General features: G+C 43.7%; 2 protein-coding genes across 3 annotated transcripts in view; one reads left to right on the top strand and one right to left on the bottom strand.

Annotated features, from left to right (window-relative positions):
- CCDC146 (coiled-coil domain containing 146) overlaps window positions 1-16,734 on the top strand; it is a 1,211,813-nt gene extending 1,195,079 nt beyond the window's left edge. For both annotated transcript variants that reach the window (XM_086967356.1, XM_086967357.1), the window contains one exon: window positions 16,274-16,734. In XM_086967356.1, coding sequence (XP_086823482.1) covers window positions 16,274-16,477 — 204 coding nt within the window. In that variant the 3' untranslated portion in view covers window positions 16,478-16,734. The remainder of the gene's footprint in view (window positions 1-16,273) is intronic.
- Window positions 15,117-20,096, bottom strand: part of GSAP (gamma-secretase activating protein) — a 764,805-nt gene continuing 759,825 nt past the window's right edge. Inside the window, exon 31 of the mRNA XM_086967359.1 lies at window positions 15,117-18,067. Coding sequence (XP_086823485.1) covers window positions 17,979-18,067 — 89 coding nt within the window. The 3' untranslated portion in view covers window positions 15,117-17,978. The remainder of the gene's footprint in view (window positions 18,068-20,096) is intronic.

A 20,096-nucleotide genomic window follows, 5' to 3' on the forward strand; every position in this document is an offset into this window, starting at 1 on the left:
CTTTACCTCCGCCTTCAGATTCTACGAAGTCTGCTGCAACTAAAACAGTGAGTAAAGCCCAGGTCAAGACTCTGTCACTGGTGTCTTCTCACACAGTCTCTGTGACTTCTTCTACATCAAGCTCTTCTACTACATCTACTAGAGCTATAACTTCTCCAATAGTGTCTTCTAAAATTTTGGCCTGTAAGAAAACGTCTGGGGACACTTCCTCTTTGAAATAGTCGGCGACTGTACCATCAATGAAGTCATCGTCGACGAAAACCCTGTTGACGTCCAAGTCGTCGTCGACGAAGAGCCCGCGACGGTAGGTCCATCGGTGAAAAGTCAGTCGACGATGGCCCCGTCGACGTCAGCAATCCCCTCGACGACGACCCCGTCAACGAAGAGTCCGTCGACGAAGAGTCCGTCGACGAAAGCCACGTCGACGAAGAGTCCATCGACGCCGGCCCCATTGACGTCAGCAATCCCGTTGACGAAGAGTCCGTTGACGAAGAGCCCGTCAACAAAAGCCACATCGACGAAGAGACTATCGACAACGGCCCCATTGACGACAACCTCGTCAATGAATAGCCCATCGACGGCAGCACCGTCGACGATTCCGTCGACAACGAGCCTATCTATAATTCAGTCAGCGGTTGCAACTGTGGTTCAGACGCCCACGTCAATGAAGAGCCCTTTTCTGACCATAGGACCACCTTTACAATCTTGGTCTGGATTGCCTCAAAGGTCTCAAGCTTCTCCTGTTGCGTATACTCATTTTCAACTGAAAACGTATCATAGACAGGAATATTCCAACATTTCTCCTTTGTTACCCTCACATATTTTAGAGACATATGTAGAGGAAGAAGGTTCTGATGAAGATGATGATGAGGAGGAAGGCCCATTTGGGATTGCGCGCCATCCATCAGAATTACAAATAAAATGTCAAGATGAGGACGAGGAGGAAAGCTTCCATGAGCATTTTTACCAGGAAGATTTGTCTGCACCTTATCATAGACAGTCGCATAAAGAAGGAAGATCGGAAGACACAGGTCATCTTCCTTCTTCGTTAATTCAGGATTTACAAGCCATGTTGGCCGATTATCGACAGGTTTCCACCTACAACCTCTACTCCGACAATACCTAGTGTTCCAGTGGTTACACCGACTCCACCACCACCATCACAAGAGCCTGCCTCACCAACACACCTTGTAGAACCAATGCCACAAGGTAATCAAGATACTTCATCTTCTGATGATGACAGAAGAGAAGAAGGCAAATTACCTCATGATGATGGGATTAGAGATCCTTGGGATGACTATGTAATTCCCATGCCATCGCCTCCTATGCCACAACCGTCTGACTCGCTGTCGGAGGATATTGCCGGCTTTCATAACATAATACTAAGAGCTGCTGCGCGGTTTGAACTTCCAGTTACTATTGAACAGTCGGATGGTTTTCTTCACAACTTTAAAGAAGGGTATAGGAGAATCACCAGGGCTATCCTAGGGCTATCCCGATTATAGAATTCATCTGGAAGGATGGCCTTAAGATTATGAAGACACCTTCCTCAATTCCTGCAGTCCTTCCTCGAATCGAGAAGAAGTATCTAACACCAGATGCTCCATCTTGTCTGCTGGGTCCTCCGCGTCCTGATTCGGTAATTTCACAGGCTGCACAACAGAGGTCGAAAAATCCGTCTACCCCAAACTCAACACCACCAGATAAAGAGGACAGAAGATTGGACTTGATAGGAAAGAAGTTTTCCACCAATGCTGCTTCATCCATCAGGCAGCCAATTCTCTGGCAATTTTGGCACGTTATGACCGCCAGATGTGGTCTGAGTTATCAGAATTTCTGGAGCGGATACCTGAAGATCTGCAGCAAGAAGCATAGAGGATAGTGCTTGAGGGAGAACGGGCTGCATCGGAAATAATCGATTGCGCTTTAGACATTGCGAACACTAATTTTAGACAATTAGCTGGATCTGCTGTTCTCAGACGCCAGGGATGGCTCAGAGCGACCTCGTTTAGACCGGAGGTGCAGACGAAGATTCTTGATTTGGCTTACGATGGAGAGTCACTCTTTGGTAAGCGTATTGATGACGCTTTATTGACCATCAAAACAGACACTGATATGGATAAGTCGCTGGGTACCCTGCAATATAAGAGAGGATCTTTCAGAGCATCTAGGGACCATGGTTTGTCCTTGAGAGGAAATTACCACAATCAGCAAAACAGACAATAACAATCTCAATACGAGCAGCCTTATTATCAGTCATCATCCTCAAATAATTTCTCTCGTCAAGGCAGACGCCGGCGATCGAACAATCAAGGCAGCGACTCCAATAAGCGACAATGAGCTTTGCCGGACGCCAGTCCAACCTTCTTCCCTCCCTGTGGGCGCGAAAATCTCAGCCTTTTACCAAAAATGGCAGAACATCACATCAGATCAGTGGGTCCTAGATCTTGTACAAAGAGGACACACTCTGGAGTTCATAAAGAAACCACCTACAACTCCTCCTTTCCCTCGTCTTCACTTATTGTTCAAAGAAGCCTTAAAGATGTTCCGCAAGAATGCAATAGAAAGAGTTCCAGTCACACAAAAAGGGAAAGGATTCTACTCTCGATTCTTCCTTATAAAGAAAAAATCGGGGGAGTGGCGCCCGAATTTAGACTTGCCCAGACTCAACAAGTTTCTGAAGAAACAGAGTTTTCGGATGGTGACGTTAACAGATGTGTTGAGCTGCCTCAACGAAGGGGACTTTATGGCTTCTCTGGACCTGGAAGACGCCTACTTCCATATCCCTATTCACCCCAAACATCACTAAAATCAGCCCCGAGAATATTCACAAAATGCTTAGCTCCAGTCTCAGCCACTCTGAGGTCTCAAGGAATGCAAGTCTTTCCATACCTCGACGATTGGCTGCTCAAGGGTCCATCAAAAAAGTCTATGAGACAAGCTGTAAAAAGTTGCCTCAATCTATTCTCAAATCTGGGACTTACTCTCAATGCAAACAAGTCGCAGTTGCAACCTCTCCAAGTTCTGACCTTTCTGGGAGCAACTTTAGACACCCAACAATGCAAAGCGTTCTTGACCCAGGATCGATAGAACAAATTACAAAGCCTGGCAAGGTTAATTACAAGAAAAAAGTCAGTTTCTGTCTGAACATTCGCTTCTCTTCTGGGAATGTGCTCTTCAGTGATCAGTCTAGTCCCACTTGCAAGGCTCAGGATGAGACCACTGCAGGAAGAGTTGCACAAACAATGGCAACAGGCCGAAGGATCAGTCGACGATTCCAGTCAGTCAAGAGGTCTTTATTCGATTCACATCATAAAAGACAAATACATATATATTTAAAAACGATTCCATAAAGGTGACCACACGAATGATACAGGCTCTCCGCTGGTGGTCAAAAAGAAGCAATCTATCTCCGGGTCTCACGTTCCTGGCCACTTTTCCAGATTTTGTCCTAACTACGGATGCCTCTATGGAGGGATGGGGAGGACATCTCCAAGACCTTCAAATTCAGGGTCGTTGGTCTCGATACTATCAGGAAAAACACATCAACAGTCTCGAGCTGAGGGCCATTTTCCTCTCTCTGCAAGCATTCCTTCCGAGAATTGCGAACTCCTCAGTGCTGGTACGTACGGACAATACCACCAGCATGTATAATCTCAACAAACAGAGGGGAACAAGGTCTCTCTCTCCCTATCGCAGGAAGCTCAAGAGATGTGGGAATGGGTTATCAAGCAGGGCATAACCCTCAGAGCAGAACACGTCAAAGGAACTCAAAATTCCCTAGCCAACAACCTCAGCAGATCTCTCACAGGTTGCCACGAATGGGAGCTGGAGCAATTGCAAGTGAAGAAAACTAGTTACTTACCTGTAACTACGGTTATCCAGTATTGGTATCTTTCATAGATTCACATGCCTGAATCATTCCCCGTCGTCGAGGCGGGAGTCCCACGGTATAAACATATACAAAAGCAGTGCCTAGAAAAATTTCTTGTAGTAGGCTGGAAAAGCCCAAAGGCCTAACTAGGTCTCAAAACTTAGCAGCCTATCTACATCATTATGTAAAAAGACCTGAAATAGTTGCCTCAGCCAATCAGCTGTCCTCACCCTCTAGAACATTCCCAGCTCAGGCAGTTATCCTCAGATTTTCCCAGCACAAGTGAGAATGAGTATCCATAGAACAGAACTGCCCTGCCGGGGAGGAGGGTGGGTGCATGTGAATCTATGAAAGATACCAATACTGGATAACCGTAGTTACAGGTAAGTAACTCGTTTTCTTATCCAGTATTAGGGTATCTTTCATAGATTCACACGCCTGAATCAGAGTAGCAAGCAGTAACATCATGTCTGTCGTTAGAGGAAGGTGGGAGACAAAGAAATCATATATATCCCCACACAACCAGGAAGGTAATAGTGCACAAACTTGTTAACATAACATATGCATCAAAACCTTCATAAAAAAACATCATTGATAGGACAGCGTTATAAATACTTAAATATTCAAAGAAGAATAAAAGACCATAAGTATCTAACCTTAGTGAAGAAGATGCTGCAGTACCGCATCACCAACTGCTGTATCCTCATGAACCGCCGACTGCAGACAGTAATGTTCGGTAAAAGTGTGTACACTTTTCCAAGTAGCAGCTCGGCAAATTTTCTCCAGCGTCACTCCAGCGAAAAGGGCCATAGACGCTGACATTGTTCTTGTGGAATGCGCCTTGACCTTTCTTGATAAATGTTTGTTGGCGTTGTCATGACAGAAAGTAATTGTAGAAGACAACCACCTAGCTATAGTTGCTTTCGTGACAGCTTGACCCAAGGTGGCTTTGCCATAAGCATCAAAAAGTTGATTAGATTTGCGGATGTCCTTTGTTTTTTGAAGATAAAACTTCAGGCACCGTTTCACATCCAGAGAATGTAAGACCTTTTCCGCCGGAGTTTTGGGATCCGGGAAAAAGGTTCTGAGTTTGACCGGTTGATTGATGTGGAATTGAGTTGGTACTTTAGGAATGAACCTTGGATTGGTTCTAAGCGTAACAAAGTCTTTAGAGAATTGCAAGAAAGGGTGAGTAATAGTGAAGGCCTGTATTTCACTAACTCTGCGAGCTGAAGTAAGAGCCAGCAAGATAGCCACTTTCCAAGTAAGAAACTTTAGTTCCGCCTTATGAATCGGTTCAAAAGGCCTTTTTAGAAGCTGAGAAAGAACAATATTAAGATCCCACTCAGGAGGAGGAGGACGAACTGGTGGAAAAGCTCGTAATAGTCCCTTAAGGAATTGTTTGATCAAAGAGGATGAACATAAGGATGGTTTGTTGGAACTCTTCCTGAATCTGTATATCGCTGCCAGATGCACCTTAAGGGAAGAAAAAGCTAGACCAGCCTTAGCCAAAGACAGCAGGTATGGAAGGATGGCTTCAGGAGGAGCTTGAAGTGGGTGAACATTATTTTCTCCACACCATGAGCAGAATCGCTTCCACTTAAAACGATATGTTTTGATGGTACTTTGCGCATGTGCTTGCGACAAGATCGCCCTGCAGTCCTAGGAGATGTTTAGATCCTTGAACTCTAGGAAGTCAGGAGCCAAGTGTGCAAGTGCAGCGATTGAGGATCCGGATGATGGATTTAGCCTCCCTCTCTTGTCAACATCGACACTGTCGGTTTGAGACGAAACGGAAGGTTGTTGAGAGAGCAGAAGGAGCTCCTGAAACCAAAATTGCCTTGGCCAACGTGGAGCAATGAGGATGAGAGTGCAGTGTTCCCTCTTCATCTTTTGCAGTACCTTCGGAATGAGCGGAATCGGAGGATAGAGGTACGCAAACATTCCGGTCCATCTCATCAGAAGGGCATTTCCTCTTGACCCCTGTTATGGGAACCTGCTGGCATAAAACAGGCATTTGCTGTTCTGCTGTGTGGCAAACAAATCCAGCGTTGGTGTCCCCCAAACTCGAAAGATCATCTCTACTTGATGTTGTTCGAGCTCCCATTCGTGACAGCCCGTGAACGTTCTGCTGAGGCTGCTAGAGAGTTCCGAATGCCTTGTACATGCTCTGCTCTGAGGGATATGCCGTGGCTCAGGGCCCATTCCCACATCTCCTGAGCCTACATCGTCAGGGTGAGATATTTCGTTCCTCCCTGTTTGTTTATGTAGAACATGCTGGTGGTATTGTCCGTACGCACCAGCACGGACGAATTCACAATCCTTAGAAGGAAGGCTTGTAGGGACAGAAAAATGGCCCTCAGCTCTAAGCTGTTGATGTGCTTCTGCCGGTACTGGCGAGACCATCGTCCCTGGATCTGAAGGTCCTGAAGGTGACCTCCCCAACCTTCCATGGATGCGTCCGTAGTCAGGGTGAACTCTGGAATGTCTTGGAGAAAGGTGAGGCCTGGCGACAAATTGTGCGCCTTCGACCACCAAAGAAGAGCATGTTTCATTTTGGCAGTCACTTTGATGCGGTCGTCGAATCATCCGTCGACTTGCCTCCACTGACGAAGTAACTCTTCTTGCAACAGTCTCATTCTGAGTCTCGCCAAAGGAATGAGGCTGATCGCAGATGAGCACATCCCTAGAAGGGAAGCGAATATCCGAACTGAAAGTGACCTCCTTGTAAATATTTGTTTTGCTAGTTTTAACAAACAAAGTAATAATGGTTCCGTCGGACAGAAATACACACTGTTTTAGTATTTCAATGTTTCCTTCCTTTAAGTCTCGTACCTAACCAGGATATCAAGACAAGTGTGCCAATACATTCACAAACAAAACACACTGACCATAAGGAAAAAATGAAAGCAAATTTTACTGAAATACTTTCACATGTGAAAACAGAATACTTCAATCACTGTCCCTAACAAACATTTTAAAATATATAAGGCACGAAAACTGTGCTAAAGTAATACTAAAAACAGCAAGTAAAATGTGTTACTTCATATACATTTGGGTTAAACAACTATACATGTACAATCATCCTGTAGACACATCAATTAAATCTTGGATCCTACAGGATTTTGAATAGTTTGTTCACGCCAAAAGAGAGGATTGCGTCGACGTTTCGACCCTGGGGAGGCGATGCGGTGTTTCTTTAGATACTTGTTGAGTTTGCGCAAATCCAGTATTGGACGCCACTCTTCTGAATTTTTCTCTACGAGGAAGAATCGAGAATAAAATCCTTTCCCTTTCTGAGATGGGGGAACTCGTTCTATCGCATTCTTGTGTTTCATCTTTAAGGCTTCTTTGAAGAGTAAGTGAAGACTAGGGGGAGGGGGACCCCTGGGCGGCGTTGTTGGAGGCTTCTGTAAAAACTCCAGAGTGTGTCCATTCTTGACAAGATCCAGGACCCACTGATCTGAAGTTATCCTCCGCCATTGGTGGTAAAAGGCGGAGATTTTGGCGCCCACAGGAAGGGAAAGGTGAATGGCTGACATCCGGCAAAGCTCATTGGCGCTTGGTGGAATCTCGCCCTTGATTGCTTGAGCGTCGTTTCCCTCCTTGCCGAGAGAAAGAACCAGAGGCAGGCTGTCTGTAAGAGGATGGATAGTAAGGTTGTTTGAAGTTAGATTGGTACTGACGATTCTGTTGGTTGGAATAATTTCCCCTGGAGGAGTAACCACGGCCTCTTGCTCCTCTAAAGGATCCCCTCTTGTATTGCAGGGTACCAAGTGATTTAGCTGTATCTGCATCAGTTTTTATAGCCAGTAAAGCGTCATCGATGTGCTTCCCAAAAAGTGAATCGCCATCGAATGCCATGTCCAAGATTTTTGTTTGGACCTCAGGCCTGAAGGTGGTAGCCCTGAGCCAACCTTGACACCGAAGTACAGCTGCTCCAGCCAATTGCCTGAAATTGGTGTTTGAAATATCCAGGGCGCAATCAATGATTTCTGAAGCTGCCCTTTGCACAATCCTGCATACCTCCTGCTGATGATCCTCAGGGATCAAGTCAAGATATTCAGTCAGCATGTGAACATGTGAAGGGTGTAGACAATAAATGCAGTCAGAGTGCTGGTCATCCACATGGACCCTCTTCTTGTAGCAGGTTCCACAAGCTTTGAAAAGAGCCTTCTTTTCAGACATTTTGAGGAAAAAAGTCAAAAACTGAATAGGCACTCAGGGAGACTCCCTTACACACGAAGTGCGGTGAAAATCGGAGGAGAACTGCCTGAGCTGGGAAGGTTCTAGAGGGTGAGGACAGCTGATTGGCTGAGCCTACTATTTCAGGTCTTTTTACATAATGATGTAGATAGGCTGCTAAGTTTTGAGGCCTAGTTAGGCCTTTGGGTTTTTCCAGCCTACTACAAGAAATTTTCTAGGCACTACTTTTGTATATGTTTATACCGTGGGACTCCCGCCTCGACGACGGGGAATGATTCAGGCATGTGAATCTATGAAAGATACCCTAATACTGGATAACAGGATCTTCCGAATGTGGGGCACACCAACTCCAGACCTGTTTGTAACACAACAGAACGGCAAATGATTCTATTATGCCAGCAGGTTTCCTCAACGGGGATCAAGGGGGAATGCCCTGTCCATGCGATGGTCAGGGATTTATGCGTACGCTTTCCCCCCCCGATACCATTAATCCCGAGGGTTCGGCAGAAGATGAAGAGGGAACATTGCAGTCTTATCCTAATTGCTCCTCGCTGGCCGAAGCAGTATTGGTTTCAGGAGTTACTTCTGTTTTATTTATTTATTTATTTATATTTAATCTTATAAAGCGCGCAGCTACCCGAAGGTTTCTTGGCGCTAAACCAAAGACAAAGGGAGTGTGCTTGCAGACTTGTTTATTGATTGAAAAGCCAGGTTTTAAGATGGTTAGATTCCGTTCGAAGTAAAAGAGGAAGAGAGTTCCACAGGGACGGGGCTAAGAAGGCAAATGAATGACCGCCCATTCTGGCTCTCCTAATTCTGGGAATCTGGTGTTGGTTGGATGACTGCAGAGAGCGCGAGGGGACGTACAGATGAATCAAGGATGTTAGATATTGAGGTGCCTTACCCCAGATGATTCTATGTGTGAAACAGAGCTCCTTAAATTTAGAGCGACTCTCAATGCGGAACCAATGAAGGCTACGCAAAGAGGGGGAGGTGGAGGATTGAAAGGGTAAATTACATAACAGACTCGCTGCCATATTCTGGACAGTCTGTAATTTACTAATTACCTCTTTGCTAGCCCCCAGAAGAAGGATGTTACCATAGTCCAGGCGAGAAGTAATAAGCACCTGGACTACGGTTTTCTGGGTGTCTAGGGGGAGCATCCAGGCAATTTTCCTCAGCCATTTAAGAATGACTGTGCAGGTGGAAGAGCCCTTAACAGCATGTTGCCTCATGGACAATTGGTTATCAAAAATGATGCCCAAATTGCGTGCTGTTTTGGAGGGATTGGGAGGGGTACCCATTTGGACAGGCCAATCGGAGGGCCCACATAAGGCGGTGTTATTGCCAAACAGAAGGAGTTCTGTTTTTCCTCCGTTTAATTTGTTGTGCATTCAGGAGGCGATGTTGCTAAGTCCAGAACAAAGGGCAGATGTAGTGACATGATGACTGGTGGAAAGTGAGAAGATGATCTGAGTGTCATCAGCATATGAAAATATGGAGAGCCCCGCTTGCTCCGCAATGGTCGCCAAGGGTCTGACATACAAATTGAAGAGAAGGGGGCTAAGAATGGAACCTTGAGGAACTCCGTGTATTGATTTGTGAATTTTTGACGTAGATGTGGCCGAAAAAACTTGGAACGTCCGGTCATACAGAAAACTGGTAAGCCAATTGAGGGCAGAATGAGAAATGCCTATGGTTTTGAGAGTGCTGACCAGAATGGGGTGGGAGACCGTGTCAAACGCGGCACATAAATAGAGTAGAATAAGTGCCACGGTCTCCCCTCTGTCAACCAGATGACGAACGGTTTCAGAGACTCCCAAAAGAGTGGTTTCAGTAGAAAAACCGGAATGAAAGCCAGACTAAAAATTATGCAAAATGTTGTTAGATTCGATAAAACTGGTGAGTTGTTTAAGGACATGTTTTTCCAATATTTTGGAAAATACTGGGAGAAGGGAAATTGGACGAAAATTGGAGGGGTCATTAGGGTCAGCATTGGCCTTTTTTAACAGGGGTACAATCATTGCATGCTTCCAATCACTGGGGACCTTTGCCTCCCTGAGTGGTGACATATTTAGTAGCTCCAGGATGATTTTGAGAGAGGGGGGGGGGTTAAGGGTTAACAGAAATTGGGGAGGGATGGGGTCAAGAGAGGAACCTGATTTAATACTTCTGGTGATGTCGTATAAAATGGATAAGGTAAGGGGGTCCCATGCGCTAATACCTGTTTCGGCTGGCTGAAGATCGCCCGGAATGGTAGAGACGACAGGCTCAAGGGAAGGAGTCGGAAGGACCGAAGTCAACATATATGTTCTCAATCTTAGAGATAAAAAAGTCTGCTAAAGCATCACATTGTGCTACATCAAGACAAGGGGCTTTGGGTTGACAGGAGGCACCTGACAGTTCTTTAACAGCCTTAAACAGAGCTTTGGGACGGTTTTGGGCATTAAGAATAGAGGAATTAACATATTCTGTTCTGGCTATTTTGCAGAGGGAATGATATTTCGTTAAAGCAGCTTTATATTGAAGTTTAGAATGAGGATCGTAATTGGAGCGCCACTTCCGCTCAAGGTGTTTACAATAGGTCTTTTCTTTTTTCAATAGGTCATTAACCCCTTCGCTGCGGCGGGAATTCCGCCGCAGCGCTAAGGGGCGGGGTGGAAGAGTGGCGCTCGCATGCTCGTGACGGAGCGGCTCCGTCACGAGCCGCGGTTGAGCTGTGCTTGTGACGGAGCGGTTCCGTCATGGCCCGCCCCGCTCAATGGAACGTCCAGCGCAGGCGCGAAATTCGCGCCGCGCAGGCGCGCCGATCGGGCTATGTCGGAACCGCTCCGTCATGAGCACAGCTCAACCGAGGCTCATGATGGAGCGGCTCCGTCATCAGCATAGAACGGGTTAAACCATGGTGCGGGAGGGTGGTGTACATTGAACTTCTGCTTGCGGAGGGGTAAACAAGCATTAGTCGCAGACATAAGCAAGTTATGAACAGCGTCCGATTGCTCAAGGTTGTTAGCATCCGTAAAAGGCAAAGAGCTTGACAGAACAGAGTTCAATTTGTTGGAGTCCAGGTTCTTCCAATTGCGGGTCAGTCTGAGTTTAGGGATATCTCCAAGGGCATTGGATTGGTTTATTGTTAGCAAGAATTTAACAATAAAATGGTCCGACCAAGAGACGGGTAGGGCAGGCTTACATGTGACAGTAGTTAGGTTGGAAAAAACTGGGTCGAGCAGATTGCCCGCCTTATGGGTGGGGCCTGAATTGTGCAAAGTAATGTTCATCGCCGCTAAATCAGATATCAGGTTAGTGCTGATGAAGCAGGTAGTATCATTAAAATGGACGTTCAGGTCTCCAACAATTAAAAAATGAGTTGCATTCAATAATAACGGGGCTAAGTACTCTGAAAGAATTGATGCCCACGGGTTAGCAGGGCCGGGAGGACCGTAAATAAGAACACCTGAGAGGGTGAACTTGGGGGATAGAAGTATTTTAAACATCCCAGCTTCACAACTCGGAATATCAGTGTCCTCCCATTTGCAAGAGTAAGTTCTTCTGAAAATGGTAGCTATTCCTCCACCCTCCTTGCCCCTCCTGTTTCTACATACGTAGGTGTAATCGTCAGGGAGAGCAGCCGTGATGTCAGGTCCCGAGTGATCCGTCAGCCACGTCTCCGTAAGAAACAGGACATCAGGTCGGGCGGAGGTCAGAAGATCAAATACATCTCTACTGTGTTTGGGAAGAGACCTGCAATTCAGGCTGATGAAGTTGAAAGAGTGGGTAGGGGACTCCTGAATCTGCCTCAGTATAAAGGAGGAAGTGGAAATATCCAGTGTAGAAGAAAGTGAAGTGAGGGTAAGCAAACAATTGGGGCATGACAGTGGGGCTTGCTGTGGCCACATTAAGTTACATGGTGAACATTGGGGCGGCCTAAATGTTAGGAGAGTGTCTTTAGAGTAAGTTAGCCTAGATGTTAGGGATTTGGAAACAGGGGGACTAGCCCATGGCCGCGTGCAGTAGCGGACGCTCGCAGACGGGCAGGACTCTGGCACGACTCTGGCGCGCCACCGTCGCGTCCGCTGCGCGTCGGCTAACACATTGGTTATATAGGGAGGCGGCAGTCTGAAAGACTAGAACGCTCCCCCCTTCCACCGGAAGTGAACAAAGAGAGCAAAGTGATAGGAAGAACTCCCTCCACACAACGAGCTTGGCTCGGGTGGAACGGGGAGTGGGAGGTACACAAGCTATCCAATGCCTGATAGGTGAGTTGAAATTAGGGCAAGTGAGGTTTTATGTAAAATAAGCGTAATGCAGGCACCTGAAATCTTGCTTACTGCTCTATCACAGCAGCAGCGGCAGAACCAGGAACAGGTAATGCACAAGGAAACAATTTAAAAATTTTGCCGCAGTGCGAGCACCTAACTCGTGCCCCCTGCCAGTAGCAAATAACAATTTTTTTAAATTACACGCAGCAGTGCGAGCACCTAACTCGTGCCCCCTGCCAATAACAGATAACAGTTTTTAAAAATACATGCAGCAGTGCGAGCACCTAACTCGTGCCCCCTGCTAAAACAAGCTGGCGCAATAGTGGCTGTGGTCTCGATAGTGCAGCAGTACACGTACCCTCAATCATTGGTCTGTTGTCACAACAACATCCGATTCAGCTCCATCCAACAAGATCATGTTGACAAGAGAGAGAGGTCAGATTCTGCATCCGGATCCACAATCGCTTCACTTGCACGCATGGCTCCTGTCTTCTTAGAATTCAAAGATCTCAAAATTTCTCAGGAGTGTAGGGATGTTCTTTCTAAAGTCTGCGCTGAAAGCACTATCAAAACATACCGTTTTAAATGGAAGCGCTTCTGTCATTGGTGCGAAACAAATAACGTACATCCACTTCAGGCCTTGCCAAAGGATATTCTTCCCTATCTACTATTATTGGCAAAAGCAGGTCTAGTATTCTCATCCATCAAAGTCCATCTTGCTGCAATTTCTAGATTCAGAAAGAGTTCTAACAAGCCATAACTTTGTTCTTCGTCACTTATCAAACAATTTCTTAAAGGGCTGTTTCAAGCCTTTCCTCCAGTTCGACCTCCACCTCCAGAGTGGGATCTCAATACAGTTTTATCTCAGTTGATGAGGAGACCTTTTGAACCAATTCACAAAACTGATTTAAAATATTTAACCTGGAAGGTAGCGCTTTTGTTAGCCCTCACCTCAGCCCGGAGGGTTAGTGAAATTCAGGCTTTCACAATATCAGAACCTTTTCTTCATTTCTCTAAAGATTACGTGACTTTGCAAACGAATCCAAAATTCATTTCAAAGGTTTCATCTCAATTCCACCTGAACCAGCCTATAAAGCTTAAGACTTTTTTCCCGGATCAAGTTACACCGGCGGAAAAAGCTTTACATTCTCTTGATGTGAAACGTTGCTTGAAGTTCTACCTTCAAAGGACTAAGGATATAAGGAAATCTAATCAGCTTTTGATCGCTTATGGTCAAGCCACGATGGGACAAGCTGTTACAAAGGCAAAGATAGCCAGGTGGTTATCTTCGGTCATACAATTTTGTCATGATAAAGCCAACAAACCGTTGCGCAGAGAGGTTAAGGCGCATTCCACCAGAACTATGTCGGCTTCTACAGCCTTATTTGCTGGGGTCCCTTTGGTGAACATTTGCCGTGCTGCCACATGGAAGAATGTCCACACGTTCACGAAACACTACTGCTTACAATCTGGTCGCAGGACGATGCAGCAGTGGGAGAAGCTGTTCTTCAACATCTGCTTTATTAAGGTTAGACTTTTGAAGGTCTCTCATATTTCTTGTTAATGTTTCTGATTGTCAAATGTTGTTCTTGAGTATGAAATATGTTAAATGGCTAGAATTGTTTCATATTAGAAGGTTGGTGCATTTATTTGTATATGCATATTTTAAGTGCTCTGTAACCTTTCGGTTGAGTGGGGGATATTTAGATTGACGCTTTGTCTCCCACCTTCCGCAAACGAAATTTTTGCATTTACTGCTTGCTACTCTGATTCAGGCATGTGAATCTATGAAAGATACCCCAATACTGGATAAGAAAACAAGTTACTTACCTGTAACTACAGTTATCCAGTATTGGTATCTTTCATAGATTCACATGCACCCACCCTCCTCCCCGGGCAGGACAGTTCTCTAATGGGGATACTTAATCCTCACATGTGCTAAGAAAATCTTAGGAGAACTGTTTCTGCTGGGAAGGTTCTAGAGGGTGCTGACTTCTGATTGGTTGGAACTATTTTTCAGTTCTTTTTACATAAGGAGGTAGATAGGCTACTAAGATTTGGGCCTGTTTGGACCTATAGTCTTGTCAGCCTACTACAGTTTTTACTAAGGCACTGCTATTGTATAATTGTTACCGTGGGACTCCCGCCTCGGCGACGGGAGAGGATTCAGGCATGTGAATCTATGAAAGATACCAATACTTGATAACTGTAGTTACAGGTAAGTAACTTGTTTTCTTCCCTGCCAATTTAGGGGCTTTATCCAAGGCAGGCCCTGGGCGCGAGCGGAGAGACAGTGAAACATGCCTCAACCGTCCGCCATCTTGGCCACTCCCTGCATGTAAATATTTAAAATGATAGTCTGCATCGATTCAGATAGTTAATTTGCAAACACAACACGTTATAAAGTTTTACTACTGTAGACCACTGGACTGACTTCAGAAAAGTTGCAAATGGTACTTGAGCGATGTTAAAAGTCTTTGCCACATTAATTGTATTCCAGAAATCCAGATATGCTTCATTCTGTTTTATATTCACTTACTTCAAATATCACGTAGTGTGCCCTCAAGAACATAATAAAAGTGCAGGTATACATCATATCGTATGGCAAGATATGCCCAACACCATTTTTGCCAAATATATGGTTTGAATGAAACAATCACATAAAAGTAATTATTAATGTAACACAGTTCAACACAACATTTAAAATCTAGTTATTGTAAAGAAGTGGGTCATGTAACAAAAAATGAAAAGGAAAAAAACAGTTCTTAGACCAAACATTACAAATGCATGTTTTATTTTATTGTTATAAAAATAGTTAGAAGTTATTAGTTTTAAACATTTACAAACCATATATAAATATATATTCAAATATACACTATCATTTGAAACATTGTTATACCTGGTACATATACTTAGCATTTTATATATGGAAAACCGGTTTCCATCTATTGTACAATTATCATGTAAACCTTTTGGGGAGCAGGGAACAACTCTGAAGTGAAATATTCAATCTAAATGTTTACACCAACTTCTGAAAGAATGTAATTTCACAGTAATGCTGATAAACATGCTCACACCTTTCAGCTCTTGAGTTTTAATGCTGAACAATTTTCGTTGTTCACAGACAAACAATTTTAACTTCTAATGCTACAAAGATGCATTTCTATAAAGAGTCTTGTCTACTACAAAGCTCGGTCACACCTATTAAAGTCAACGCTATACAAATGTTCCTTCTAATTGCTAATTTTTACTTTATGAAATGTGATGCATTTATAATGACTTATGCATGAGTAATCCTTACATAGTTTTCTACTTCTCGTTTATTTTGATATAGTTAATGGCAGATTATTTTAGGTTGATTTAGTGGACAGAGGAATGTTAAACAGCATCAGCTTTCCTGGAGAAGGTTGTTCACCGCTACCTGAACTTAATTATGAACTAGAAAATGGTTCATGGTGTCATTTAAGGCTAGGATTCGCAATCTGAAAAGGTTGTATATTATGCTCGTTGGAAAAGGGGAGATAAATTAAACACCTAGTGGATGGTCGAACTTGGAATCTACCAAGGGATGCTTTCCCTGCTTTCAAAATCATAAAGTATTTACCATCTTTTCCTTATGGGACAACATGTACCGCTGTTGTGCTCTGAGCGGGAAAGTGCCTGCCCAGACAGTGCATATCTTCAAGCACGGTATCCAGAAGCCTAAATTATACTTTCTCAGTTTAGCATATAAAACTAGATTAGAGAATCTGGTGATGGTAAAGTGACCCCCCTGAATGATATTTCGTATTGATTACAAACACAACAATGAACGTCGAAAGGGATCCCTGAATAGGGAAAGGAATAGGAGGGTGAAGAGGTGTAGTGCTTATGTCTGCTGTGCAGTCCTGAAATGTTTGCAGTCTAGTTGTGACATACATTTGTTGTTTTGCAGATTAATTTTGAAGAGGAACAACATCTATTGCCAAGTGGGGTATATACCACAGCTGACCAAAGGCCAAATGCATACATCCCGGACGATGCCACCGGTCTGCCTCTGCCACGCCCTTATGGTGGACTAGCTCCTTTCAAACCGAGCGAACCAGGCTCAAATATAAGGCACATAAGAAAACCAGTCGTAAAGCCAATTGAAATCTAAACAGTGTCTGACCCTTAAATCGAGCATGTTTTTTGTTATAATTGTAACATTTATCATTGTACAGATTTCAGAACCCGCAATTAGTATGTCAAGTTACTGTATTTACCATAAACATGTATGCTACTATGAAAAGCTTAGGTGCATATACATGCTCGAGAACTGATTTCAGGAATGATGTAAAAAGCATATCAACTGTGTAAAGGACAAATAAACGCTCTAGGAGACTATATTAGTTCAATAAAAGGTACTTTTAAACATTTTCGTATGCTAGTAAAACAGAGTATTAATATTGTCTGTTTTTTTCCTCTAGAAAATATACATATATAAATATATATAATTGTTTACAGATCGTGGGTTGAGCTGCTTGCGTTTTAATGCCAAACGACCAAATGTATTTTACAGCACAGATTCAGAGTGAAGATTGCCAACATATTGTAGTGTGAACCCAGGCCATTAGGGGGAAAACCTATTTGCATACCAGGTAAATAATTGTTCCCTATGCAACAGAAATCCAAGAAGTAAAATCCCTTTAAAAAGGTAACTGAGCATGTTTATTCTTTGCCCATATCAATCATTAATTAGAATTAAATATTTTATAACATACCTCCATAGTTATTGCTCCTTATCACCCGAGACGGAATTTAAAAAGCACCATTCATGCTTTTACCAAGGCATAAAATGTCTACGCTCCCTATGGTTGTGCTTTCACTACAAATGGGAATAGATAAACTCTATCCGGGGAAAGCCATTCCATTTATTAGAATAGTTTTGGAATGAAACTGGTTATTTGCATTAGAAATGCTTAAATTGCAATTTCGTAATTTTTCTTTTGTGGAGTAAACAGGAACTGCAGCTGTCCTCGCCAACCAACACTGATATATAGATCACTCACATTCTGAAGCATCGTGAAACTTACTACAAAGTGTTTGTGTATACCAGTAAGGTGGAAAAAACCCAGCAGAAAGAAATCCTGACAATTAAGGGACAGAGATGCAAAACATTTGATTAACAATATATTCTCCTAATGGGGGTACCTAAAACCACCAATACTTAACTGTTAATAAATATCGAATTGAATTTTTTTTCACTATTAAACGGCATATGTAGCCCAATTTTGACCAATTGAAGCACATTTGAAAAATCAGATAGACAATTTTTCCGACAACACAATGCAAATGAAAGTTTACACCTAAAACAAGGAAGTACGTTTTCAGATACTGAATTTCTGCTGAATGATGAGACACATTCTCCTGTTGTGGTCAGAATACCAGGGATTACACATGTAAACAAATAGTCCGGGTCGCACCATGTCACACACTGCTGTACAATAATAATGCTTTCTTCATGAGCATGAGTATTCTTTTGTCAGAGTAGAAAAAGTAAGAAAAAATGACCCTTATACAAGCTTGCTTTGACTTCACACATTTTAAATTCTGTCTCTTGAGTCCGACTGGAGACCCATCTGAACTGCTAACCTATGTTGAATAGCAATGAAGACGTTTCATAGACTCAGTGTCATTCTGGTTCGTTTAAGCCCCATTTCCTCCACAAACTTAGAATCCACCGTGTCTTCTTCAAATGGATTTACAGCTAGAAAAAAAAATCATAATAAATTAACAGAATTCTGCTATATTGTTGATAAATGTTCTCAGTTTAAGCAGTACTACTATATACACAATATTTGTAGGCATACACATATAAATATCGATTGTTTGACTGTTTGCTATTAACTTATGATTATGATCCAGCAAAGTTAGTTAAAAGGGTTGTGCAAAGCTTTTTCTTCCCTTAAAGTTTTGCATACATCTGGATGTTTGTCCTTTGGCATGATTGCAAAAAAATCACGTGTTTTCTTTGCACAACACGATCACCCTAACAGAAGCCAAAAACAACCCACGAAAATATGATTCATGTAGCTAGTGTATTTGGGACATACATCTATGCTGGAATTTTTTTTACATTTTTCAGAACAGGTCTATGCAAAATGGCATTTCATAGGAAAATGCGGTCATATACAAAGTACAGTTATGCAAAACCATTTTAATCTCATAACAAGGATATATGTGGCACAAATGATCAATAAAGTCACAATTTTTTCCAAAGATGCTCAAAGCAAAATCTTTGCAAACAGCATATTTTCCACAGACCTTGGCAAAGACTTCTGAAGTAAGCCTTAGATTTAGTTATATTCAATAGATTCACACAACCTGAGTATACACTCTGTTAGGAAAGTCACGTTTACAACACTTCCTCTTCCCAGGTGCCAGACTGGACCTGGATATTTGTTTTCTCCAGCAATTATATCGCTGGCTCTCTGGTGTCACGCAGTGTCACGAAAGTGATTTAGTAGTTCTCTAGGAGTTGCAGCATGCTAATGATCTCAGTTCTATCGGCTGTTCCAAGCCCCCACAGAGGCTTAGAATTTAATGGATAGACCCTAAAGGTAACAATTAAAAATAACAATGAAGTACAGCACATTCTTAAGAGGGGGAGGCAGAATGGCAACAAGGAATTCGCAGGAGCTGTTGTATCAATCAGATACAATGTTATTGCTGGTAAGTTATTTGTTGTCCTAATGGATGCATGCTCCTGGATATTCCTTACATGATCAAGTCAAGTCAAGTCAAGTCAAGTCAAGTCAAAAAATTTATATAGCGCGCTACATACCCAGAGGGTCTCAAGGCGCTTGAAGAAGGATGGGGAATTATTTGTCAAATATCCACGTTTTAAGTTGCTTTCTGAATGCTAGGTGGTTCTGAGTAAGGCGAAGGTGAGTGGGAAGTGAGTTCCAGGTTTTAGCTGCTAGATAGGAGAAGGATCTACCTCCCATGGTGGTTTTGTTGATGCGAGGTACAGTGGCAAGGGCTTGGTTGGAGGATCGTAGCTGGCGGGAGGGGGTGTAGAAGGACAGTCGTGTGTTGAGGCATTCAGGTCCGGTTTCGTAGAGTGCTTTGTGTACGTGGGTAAGGAGCCGGAAGGTAATCCTCTTATTGACGGGGAGCCAGTGGAGGTTTTTCAGGTGATCAGAGATGTGTTCTTTGCGCGGGATGTCTAGTATGAGCCTGGCTGAAGCGTTCTGGATGCGTTGGAGTTTTTTCTGGAGTTTAGCGGTGGTACCGGCGTAGAGGGTGTTTCCGTAGTCCAGTCGGCTCGTGACCAGGGCGTGGGTGACTGTTTTTCTAGTTTCGGTGGGGATCCAGCGAAATGTTTTTTTGAGCATGCGAAGAATGTTGAAGCAAGATGAAGAAACGGCGTTGACTTGTCTGTTCATCGAGAGTGAGGAATCCAGGATGACGCCTAGGTTCCGTGCGTGGTCCGTCGGGATGGGTGCTTTTCCAAGGGCCTCTGGCCACCAAGAGTCGTCCCAGGCGGAGGGGGAGGTGCCTAGGATGAGGACTTCTGTTTTGTCTGAGTTCAGTTTCAGACGGCTGTGCTTCATCCATTCTGCTACTTCTTTCATTCCTTCATGCAGGTTGGTTTTTGCAGTGTTAGGGTCTCTGGTGAGTGATAGGATCAGTTGAGTGTCGTCGGCGTAGGAGATGATGTTGAGGTTGTGTTGGCGTGCGATGACCGCGAGGGGGCTCATGTATACGTTGAAGAGGGTGGGGCTGAGTGAAGA

Source organism: Lissotriton vulgaris, chromosome 1_1, assembly GCF_964263255.1.
Source record: "Lissotriton vulgaris chromosome 1_1, aLisVul1.2, whole genome shotgun sequence".
NCBI classification, from domain to species: Eukaryota; Metazoa; Chordata; class Amphibia; order Caudata; family Salamandridae; genus Lissotriton; species Lissotriton vulgaris.